Genomic DNA, 10545 nt, shown 5'->3' with positions numbered 1-10545 from the left:
AAGAATATTTCCAAGTATATTTTAGTGGTCATGTTTGATTGAAACAACCTGCCGTACTTGTAATATCTACAGTAGTTTCAGACCTTCTCAACGTACTGTCCCCTCAATGCAATCACATTTGCAAACACACTTTGTGAGTAAGAAGGGCTGGAATCCACCTACCCATTTTCTTCCACTTATCCAATTAAGGGCATGGGGAGGCTGGAGCATCTCTCAGCTGCCATAGAGCAAGAGACAGAGTTTGCATTAAACATGGCCAAAGTGTATGTACAAGTAAGTCTTGTTCATTTAAAGCTTAGACGTCAGACTGCGTTACAGTCTATTTTCTCTTGGATCTGTATAATGTTAGTGTGTGTGGAACACTGTTATTCAGCAGGTGGGTAAAATATCTAAGAGTTGGCTTAAAGGAACTGATATTGAGCTAAAACAGCTATCAAGCATGTGCAAAGTAATAGAATAAAAACATGGAGTTAGAGCAGCTAGTACCCTTTAGGTCTTCCTCCAGAAAACCTCAGTATTTAAATAAATGCACATAAATTTATGACAAGACATCAGCGATTGTATTAAATTGCATTACTTGTACAGAAGTAAAACAACTTGCCATTTATTTTACAAGAAAATGCATTCACACGTGAGGATTTTAATGGCACAAACAACAATCTTTAGACAATGTTATTTTACAGTTTAACAAGAAAATATTCAAGCCCCAAGTAAGAGAAGCAGGGAGTTTGTGGTGCTGACAAAAAGTCAGGCATTAGTGGCAATTATGTCAATACCACTTATTCTGGCTCAGAAAATAAACACCAATAGTCCAATGAAAATAATAGTCCAGGTGCCAGATGTATAAAACATTCATTTATATTTTTTCTGTTTCCACCTAATGTCGGGTGTACTAAATTTTAGCAAGCCTCCTATTATTTTGGGGGAAATTTGAGGTCCTATAAAAAGCTGCAGCTCTGCTTTCCTTTTGTCAACAATGAAAAACAACTTTTTTTTGCCTCTCGTAGTAATGTGAGTGGTATTTTCTTTCTTTCCTCTTTTACTTTGGACTTAATAGTTGCCTGTGTTCCTTTTTTCCCTTTGGTTGAGTTTCTTCTTTTGTGATTTTGTGATTGAGATCACCAAATAAAAGACAGTTTCTTTTATCTACCTTGATGAAAACTCTGCATCTTCTTTGTGGTTCTATTCATCACCATGTGAAATTATTTGAGCTGCAAATGTCCAGACAGTTAAAGGAGCTCCTACATCCATTCATGACTGCAGAATGGAGTGGAAACAAGGCTGATGGACAAGAGTGGAGTTTCATGAAGACTGAAATTTAGGGGGGGGATTTGCGTTGGACTGCCTCTTCCACAGTACAATACAAACCGAATTCATCATAGTGTGGATAAAGATTCAAAATCACTACAATTTCAAACAAATCTATTATCAAAACAATCCTGAAACTGCAGTTTCTGGTCCTTAGATGTCCAGCACCAGCAAGCAGTCAAATAGCAGCATGTACAACAGGAATCATGTAAAGAAATACACTGTCCATAAAAGAAATCCATAATGAATCCAAAAGTATCACTTATTTTCCAACAAACAGCGTTGCTGGTACTTTCCCCCATATGAATGACAGCAGTCATCCACAGACAGGCACGTTTCCAAAATATACAGATTTTGCTAATTCTGTTATTAAACACCTTGTTTGTTTTTAATTCTAGGAGTCTATCATATAATCTAGCAACAGTATCTTTCACCGTTTACCTGCTTATAACTGTTCAAATAAATGCTTTCACAGACAATCTGTGACCATGTTCCATCCAGTCAATTGTGCAGTTCGACATCAGCAGCAGGAAAGATGCAGAGTATCCTCTGGATACTACTAGCTCTATCATTACTACAAGGACTCTTCATCAGATTCACTGTCTGCATTTGCCTTTGTCAGGAGCTCGAGCTCCTCACCGTCCTGCAACACAAAAAAGAGACAAGGCATCAGAATGAATGCACAAGTGGTCAAATCCAGTGGACAAATCCGCAGACATTGAGGTACTGTGCACATCTTTTTTCTGTCTTCAGAAAGTGGAGGGCAGTATTTGCTCCCCGAAAAACACCGGGGAAGTACCGTGCATTTTAAAGCCACGGCTGCCAATGGAGAGGGTATTTTTGTTAGTGCTCTAGCAAAGAAACAAACACCTGAAACCTGGCATTTCACATGAATTACAGGGTTTCTTCAATACAGAACAGGACGCTGGGGATGAAAAGAATTCCAGGGTAGTATCCCCACAGACTACTGTATTGTTAAATAGCTTCTTCCATCAAAAAACACTTGACTACTAAAGGAATTATATGAAGTAAGGCTCCAGCATGAGCCTGAATGCTATTTTCATAGCTGGGAATCAGGTTTCCTCCTGCACTCAAGAAATGACATTACAGAGAAACAAGAGCCAAGTTTCCTGCAGAGCACTTGGTATGTGGGCGGGAGTAGAGGAAGTGGATATACATCGGGGTTAGGTGAGCGAAGTTGTGTGAGGAAAAGGAGTGTGTGGGCTTGTGTGCGTGACTACTGAGGATTTGTGGTTTGTCTCCTACCCCTCTTGACCTCTCAAACACCTCCCCGTTGATGACCCGTAGTTTCTCTCGCTGCAGGCTATATTCCAGGTCCTTGGGCCAGCTGGCATTGTAGATAAAGATGGTCAGCAGGACCGTGGGTGCCTGGAAGAAGAAGTCCAGCGAAGGGTGGAAGTCAAAGAGGAAGAGGGAGAGGCCTGTGACCAGAACAGTAGTGATCTGGCCAGTCAGCACATGGAACATGTTGTCTCTGAATTTTAAGATGAAGGCCACGGATAAGCCCAGGGCAGCTAGGGAGAACACAGAAGATTATGACTTCTTAAAATGCATACTAGAGATAGATAAATGAACTAGTCCAGTTAATAACAAATTACATCCAGCAGCTGGATTACTGTAGCTTAGCACTGATGCCAGAAGCAGGACCAAATACCCACCAGGTTCTGTTCAGAGGCATAAAACAACTCAAGTACCAGCAGCTTACAAGATCACAAGTTAAGATGATTTTGTCTGTAGATGACAGAAATTGTACAAAGTAGTGGTTTTGCATGCTACAGTCTTTTGGAGCCCCCACCCCGACCCCTCCTCTATTTACGCCAGCTTTCATCTGATTGGCTGCCCCTACATCTGAGCTTCTACAAACAGAACCAGGTGCTGCACCACTTCCTCTGCTTATCAATTTGACAGACTTCCTTCAACCCAGCCATCCCTTCCAGCTCATCCTGGAGGACACAGTATTCCCCAAGCCCGCTGAGACCTCCTCCCAGTAGGACATGGCCAAAAACACCTCACCTACCTAGGAATCCAGGAGGAATCCTGGTTAGATGCCCCGAGTACCTCAACTGTATGATGCATGATGTCCAAAAGTAGAATAAATGTTGAAGCTGTTTTGGTCCACTTTTGTTTAACACTGACATTTTGGAAGAAACTGACAAATCTGACTAATGGGGAAAAAAAAATACAAATTTGTGATGACAGTGAGAGTCATTAATCCACCATTACTCACCAGTGACCAGCACCAAGCCCAGGGAATAAATGTTATGTCCATGTAGGAGGCCACAGTGCATGGTGAGACCTCGTGCCTCGCTGTTGAGCCCAAGAGTCAGACCATTAAACACCACACCAAAGGCATACCTAAAAAAGACGCAGTAAAAACGACTGATGTTAGCACCAAAGTCGTCCACGTGTGCTCTGCTTTCCCATTTTCTTCACAAGCAGCTTCTCACAGTTTACTGTTCTGTATGAAGATGCTTTCAGTAAGCTGCTCTCCTTCTTTGAGAATCTTCTCATTGTAAATGTTGGCCATGGCAGAGATGAAGCACTGGAGGATGAGCAGGATGTGACCCACACCCAGAGATTGAAGCTTCGATACTACTTTGTCCCTCCAGGCCTGGCCGGGCAGGGCTGATGCCCATGATATACTGGCAGTGTAAAGGAACAAAGATGTGAAAAAGCGTATTTAATGTAACGTGTACATTACAGTATTTCACTGTAGATTAATAAATAATACAAAAATGTTATCAAGTTGCAAAAGAAGTGCTCAGAATTTCCCAAAGCTCTCTGCGCCATTTTACTTACAGAATACTTTCTCGATGCAGCAGTCAAAAACACCATCATTTAAATCTAATATTACAAATATGACAGATATGTGTCATTTATTAGATTACCAAACCTTTTCTTCTCCCTTTGCATAAAAGACCTGCTAAAATAGTTGGAACTGATACATATAATCTTTCCATCTCTCCCTACAGCTGTGGGCAGTTTAATATTCAGCTTCCCAGCATGAGCTGCAAAATCAACTATATTTGAGGGGACTGATCTCACTAAATGAATTCAAGGTGATTAGAAATTATTCGAATACAGTGATAAATGTTTTGCAGCCTCACTACATTTGACCTGTCATGATGTTTTCATAGTTTTGAAATATTTTACTTAAGTTTCTACACTTTATTCTTTATCTCATGTGTATAAATATGCTCACTGGGTGTGTATTGTTCTATTTTGTGCTGCTGCTCATCTTGTTCTGGAAAATTGTTCTGCTGCAAAAACATTTTAAATCTCCGAAGATATACTTCCTAGTTAAGTAAAGGTTAAATAATCCTGCATGCTTCACTTTTACCTGCTGTTCTTCATCTCCTCCAGAAGCTGGGTGTAGAGTAGGCAAGAGTTGGAGGGGCTAGAAAGTGGGTTTGAGTGAAGACTGGGAACAGCTATTGAGTTTTGCTTGCCTCCTGATCCTGTTGTCAAGGAAACGATGGACAGGAAGAGAATAACCAACGCTGCCCACTGAACCCAAGACAGGCGCCTCCTGTAGGAAAAGGCCAAGTAAAAAACAAAAAACAAATGACGCTTAATCTATTAGCTTATGATATACAGTAATAAAAATAACAGCCTGAAGATCAAATTACCTGTGAGTGCTTTAGTGCACTGGGACAAGCAAAACACATTCAGTAACAGTGTTCCATAGTATAGGAGACCATTCTCACTCACATGCACACTTTGGTCCGCTTACAATTGGAAAACATGAAAAAAAAAAGTATTTTTTCCTCAAGAGACCAACCAAAAAAAATCTTAAAATATCACCTCTCATTCCACAATCAAACACACACAACATGTTTCTGAAGAACAGTTGAGTTAAAAGTGAAACTTACTTCAAAACAATTCTAAAGAGCACAGCTGTGGTCAGGATGACAAAGTTGGAGAACAACACCGCCATAGCCTGGGAACAAAAAGAACAGCAGCAGCTCAGCACATTTAAAGCATCAAATACTCATGCAGGACATTTTGTTAATGCCAGTCTGATATGAAAAGCTCAAATCTACAAACTGGAAAATGAGATTTGGATGTTAACAAAGGGTTAAAAAAAATTGCAGTCCAGGCAACCACATTTCCCTCTAGCAGCTATCATTTAGCAAACATCTTAAATATCTTATCTGTACTGACGGGCTGCAGGTAGCTCATAACATAGAAGATGATGAGGTTGTCAAGAAAGTAAAGGAAAGCAGGGACGGCCCACTTCAGGGAGCTGAGGAAGGAAGAGCTGGAGGCACAACCCAAATCTCTGCATGATCGGCCCTCTGTAGTAACAGAAAGAAAGAGTCAACGAACATCCTTCACTCATGGAACACAGAATGAGGTCAGATGAACTTATGAACACAAATATTAGTTGTAAGACTTGTCGTGGTTTTTGTCATATTCGAGACATGATAAATACTAATACCCAGGTTATTGATCCCTTCTATTTTGTAATGGTTAATTCAACATTCCTGTTGCCACTGACCTTTAATTGGAGGGTTGACCTTATTTTGACTGGCCATCATTCACTAACCTGTCTCCTATAGACTTCATTAGTTTAGATTTTTAGTGTCTTCTACGATCTAAGCTAGCAGGTGTATTGAAATCTAAAAATAATTTCAACAGGCAGTCACACCTATGTATGATAAACTAATAGGTACAATCCCAAAATTTTGGAGACACAGGACTTTATAATAAATAATACATAAGTAATAATTCATTAATAATGGTCCTCTACAGGAAATTGGGCCAGTCTGACAGAAAGATTCTCTCTTTGTAAGTTTGAGATGAAAATTTACACAAATGAAACAACAAAAATGGGGCTTTTAACCTTAAAAACAGATCAGTCATATTTAACTGCTATGTTTTCTTTATTTTCATAGGCAAACTTGTAGAATTTGTAATCACACTTCCAACATTATCTTAGTTTCTTTGTAACTTCTTCCACATTCAAGCAGTTTGCCCAGATATCTGAAACTGAGGGTGTTTTCACATCTATAGTTCATTTACTCTGGTCCTAACCACTTGATGAGTTTGTAAACTTTTAGCTTTTCCCTGTGATTGGGTTTGTTTCCACACAGAGAAGAATTCAAGTGAACTCCACACAAACCAAACTGCGTCACTACAAACAATATGACAATGTTCAGTTTGCTCAGCAGCCAGATGTGTCGGGCTGGGAGCATCAAAAGTAAACGCAGGAAGAAGGTGCTGTGTTCTGGGGTATTTGAGAACACAGAGAATTTACATTTATTTCATGGTTAGCTGCTAGCTCGTACAGACCTTTGCACATCTATAGTACCTTTCGATGCTGAGATTACAAAGCATACATTGCTATGGGATGGGGGTTTTTATAGCTCAAACTACACCTTCACACCATAAACGAACCGCTCTGGAGTCAATTTGGAACTGTACTGAGACCACTTCCTCCAAAGGGTCTCGGTGCTGTTCTTTTCATCCGCTCCTGAGTGCAGTCACACCTGCACGAACGAACTACACCAAGGGGGGAAAACGAACTAGAGTTTGATTTAAACAGACAAAACACTGCAGGTGTGAAAACACTTCGAGATGTGATATGAAACCAGATCATAAGCTGATCCCAACTAGGACACACACGCAGGCATCAAAGTTTACCTCGGACTATGACCCTGACTGACATGACCAGACAGAAGAGCAGTTTAAGAGCCTCGGCAAGCAGATTTACAGATGCAGGGAGGAAGTCATACTTGTTTTCTGCAAACAGAACAAAATGTGAAGACACGTGCTGAGCAAGCTGCCAACACATCACTGTAATGCACGCAAGAAAAATTAACACTGTTTTTTAAATCTTTTTATCCAGCTGTGAAAAAAAAAAAGTTGTGTGCATGTGTTTACTGTCAGGTAATCACCGGCATTGGCAGACATTTTCAGAAGTAGGATGCGGCTGGTCCCCAGTGTTACAAAGCCTAGCCCGAGAGCAAGAGTGTAGGCTGATGAGCGGGAGCACAGCCTGGGGCACAAGGGGCAGCATGCCATGGCTGCGACTGGAAATGGATCCAGCCAAACCTGCTGGAATACATACAACCATGCACGCACACATGTTTATCAGACTTCCCTTTACATTATGATTATTATACTGCCAAAGAATTTTTTTAAACTTCAATATTCAGTAAGATGACCTTTATATTCCAAGAAATCTATGTATCAGACAAGCTTTCAGGTAAATTCTTTAAGTAATCCAAGAGTTTTATGTGGATGTTGGCTGTTTTTCTTTATTCTCTGTCAAACTATGACTCAATAAGCACTGTTGCAACAGGGCTCACAGGGATTTTCAGTCTGGTTATTGTGTCATTTGGCATACCATAACATTTTCTTCCAATTTCCCTTCCTTAAGAGTAATTTTTTGACAGCCACCCTCACACTGACACCATTTCTGATGCAGCTTCAGTAAGCAGTATATGGATCAACTGCAAGCCCAGATGCATCTCTCAGGTCCTGTGTCAGGTCTTTGCTGCATTTTTTCACCCTGATTCTAAAGAACGTGACTTTGAGATACTGTTAATCAGCTGTGGGCAGGTTTTTAAGCCTGCCACTTCTTCTTTTGTCCTCCACTTGTCTACCTTCCTTTTGCTTTTAAAGACACGCTGCACACCACGCTGAGATATGCCAAGTTTTCAGCTAACACTTCTTTGGTGCAAAAAATAAAATTTTGTCCCTGTCAAACAGCATTATCCTGGGCATTTGTTGTATATTCAAATAAGTAAATAGGCACAAATTCTGTGTTTTTGTGAGAGGCAGCAAGTAATAAAGTGGCTAGAAATATATTTTAAAATTGGCTCTTTGCTCTGTTATGTGCAGACACAACACTGAGTTGTGCTCTCCTATTCTTGGATAATTCACAGGTCAGTGTTAAGTGGCTTATCAAACAAACAAAAATAAATAAAAGTTCCTCTGAAAATAATCAGGTACAATGACTGGACTGAAAATTTGTTGTTTTTGTTTTTTTTCTTTAAAAAAGCCACCAATAGCCACAAATGAGGGAAGCCTCAATATTTTAGCACAGTACTGTATATCCACAATTTCACCAAGACAAAAAAAAAAACACTCCCTGCTAAGTGCAATAAGTATTGGTGCTGGGGGGTTTTCTGTTCACTAATTTAACAAAAAAAAATAATAATAATAATAATAATAAGGATTACACTAGATAGCTATAATAACTACTGAATGATGTTTTAAAAGTACTCTTGCTTTAATTTAAGCTTATTTGATACAGTGCTTCCTCTCCTTTACCTACTCACAAGAGAAAATACGTGTTTTGTACTCTTGCAATCTAAGGCGTTTGGGGAAAAACGCGACTTACATTACCATGATCTTGGCGTCTGAGAACCTACACAGACCTAAATACACAGAATTTAAACACCGACACTTTGCTAAAATGCGTAGTTGTATTTCACTTTTACATAGACTTACTGACTTAAGAACTAACAAAACAAACTAACGGCAAATTAGTCGACAGTTTTTAAATCAACTTCCAGCTTTTGAGATAATTTAAACTCCATTGCCATGTCCAATAATACTCATAAAACTTATAAAAATCACCCGAAAATTAGCAGGACGGTAAGTTAGACTGTTCAAACACACAAAATTCAACACACAGCTCTATAAGCACAGAGGTGGCCTTGCATCACTAGCCTTTAAATCGTCACCTTTGTGCCAATAAACGCCGATAAAATACGCTTGTTCTTTTAAATATTCGGAAATTATTTTTTGAGGCCACTGTCCATAACATGAGAAAACAGGGCAGTGTTATAAATACCTGCCTGCTAGTCTTCTTTAGTACAAAACATAACCGAGGGATTGCGTTTCGCCAACACTACCGCTTCCTGGTTGATCTGCGCAGGCGTTAAAACACAGGTTACGACGTCATTCCGTTTTGGGCTTTGGAGTTGACGTCACGCCGCATTGCATTGTGGGATCGCGGCGCCATGACAGAAGGCCACAAATCAAAACAAACACACTACTGTGTTGGAAGCAGGACTATCAGAACCATGCTTAACCTCCTAGGACCTGCCGTCCACATATGTGGACATCACATTTTGGGTTATTTAGACAAAAATACTCAATTTTGCTCTACACGGGCCTGATATCCACTTACGAGGACATTATACTGCTACTGTTCTATCAAAATTTTAAATGAATATCCTCATTTGTGGCTCTCATTTTTCTTAAAAACAAAAATAAGGTAAAAAAAAAACAAAAAACTGGTAATTCTTTGTTTTTACATTCATCGGGCCCCAATATGCCCAAATATCAAAGAGAAATTAAAAATGCATGTCGTGGAAGAGTTCGGGTCTTAGGAGGTTAAAATCAGCGCAAAAGACAAAGGGCTGTATCGCGACCGATTGCGCCCAGACGCCAAGAGACGGCCGTACTTGGAAAAAATAGCGTGCATCGGTAATTTGGACCCGTATGAAATAAGGTAGTGAAGCGGAAACTCTATGTTCAAGTACAATCGAGACAAGGGGAAATAAGAGACAAGAGAAAAATGATACACGAATAAAAGCTGAGTATGAGGCTACGTACCCGGGTATTTTTGAAAACGCAGATTTTTCTATGCGTTTGCACCTTTCGTCCACACGCAAACGGCATTTTCGAGATTTTTAAAAACGCCTGTCAGGGTGGATATTTTCGAAAACTCCGTTTTTGCATTTACGTGTGGACGAGAAAAACGGAGAAAATGCAGCGTCAAAGGTGTGCGCATTTTTTGACGTCACACTGTGCGCCACGTTATTGTTTCGGTGAAATGAATTTCTACAATACTATTACTGTTAATTGTACTCTCTGCAGTGTTTAAATGCTTACATATACACACACAGTTACTGTCCCTCCACACATACGACTCGGTTCTGCTTCTATGCCCCAGCTTTGTTTACTTTTTCCCACCGAGGCTTCTAGACTTCTGATTGGCCAACATTTCTGCACGGTTAGGAATATATCGCCACCTGTTGCTATGGCATGCTTAGCAGCGTTTTCCTTCATTTCTGTGTTTACGTGTGGACGGGATTATTTTTTAAAACGAAAACGGAAAATCTCCGTTTTCAAAAATACCCGTGTACGTGTGGACGTAGCCTGAGAATAGATTTTTTTGTCTTTGTTTTATGTAAATGTGATACTTTAAGTCACACCTTACTTAAAAATAATAATAAACTGGTAAACACTAAGTGA

At 39.9% G+C, this 10545-nt stretch overlaps 1 protein-coding gene across 5 annotated transcripts; it reads right to left on the bottom strand.

The window, feature by feature from the left end:
• Positions 1–537: 537 nt before the first annotated feature.
• On the bottom strand, positions 538–9235 carry slc35a5 (solute carrier family 35 member A5). 5 transcript variants are annotated; one of them, XM_084907830.1, is made up of 10 exons: positions 9137–9235; positions 7230–7389; positions 6976–7074; positions 5494–5627; positions 5202–5269; positions 4670–4858; positions 3777–3971; positions 3557–3684; positions 2575–2843; positions 538–1951 (listed from the first exon to the last, which is right to left on the bottom strand). In XM_084907830.1, the coding sequence occupies exons 2-10, from the start codon at positions 7354–7356 to the stop codon at positions 1883–1885; spliced, it is 1278 nt and encodes a 425-aa protein (XP_084763956.1). In that variant the 5' UTR covers positions 7357–7389; positions 9137–9235; the 3' UTR covers positions 538–1882. The 5 variants fall into 5 exon arrangements, with proteins under 5 accessions (XP_084763956.1, XP_084763957.1, XP_084763959.1 ...); XM_084907831.1 differs by having other exon boundaries at positions 7230–7386; positions 9137–9233; XM_084907833.1 differs by having other exon boundaries at positions 9141–9231.
• Positions 9236–10545: the final 1310 nt, after the last annotated feature.

This window comes from Perissodus microlepis, chromosome 16, assembly GCF_051167445.1.
Source record: "Perissodus microlepis isolate ML-2025 ecotype Zambia chromosome 16, ASM5116744v1, whole genome shotgun sequence".
NCBI lineage: Eukaryota > Metazoa > Chordata > Actinopteri > Cichliformes > Cichlidae > Perissodus > Perissodus microlepis.
This window is presented reverse-complemented; position numbering and strand designations above follow the sequence as displayed.

Excerpts from the sequence above, each read along its gene's own strand:
- slc35a5 (XM_084907830.1), bottom strand. The coding sequence starts at position 7,356 with ATGGCATGCTGCCCCTTGTGCCCCAGGCTGTGCTCCCGCTCATCAGCC. Across the intron at positions 3,685-3,776 it reads TTCATACAGAACAGTAAACT|GTATGCCTTTGGTGTGGTGT; the intron begins GTGAGAAGCTGC and ends CGTCTTTTTTAG. Across the intron at positions 1,952-2,574 it reads TGTTTGAGAGGTCAAGAGGG|GACGGTGAGGAGCTCGAGCT; the intron begins GTAGGAGACAAA and ends TTTGTGTTGCAG.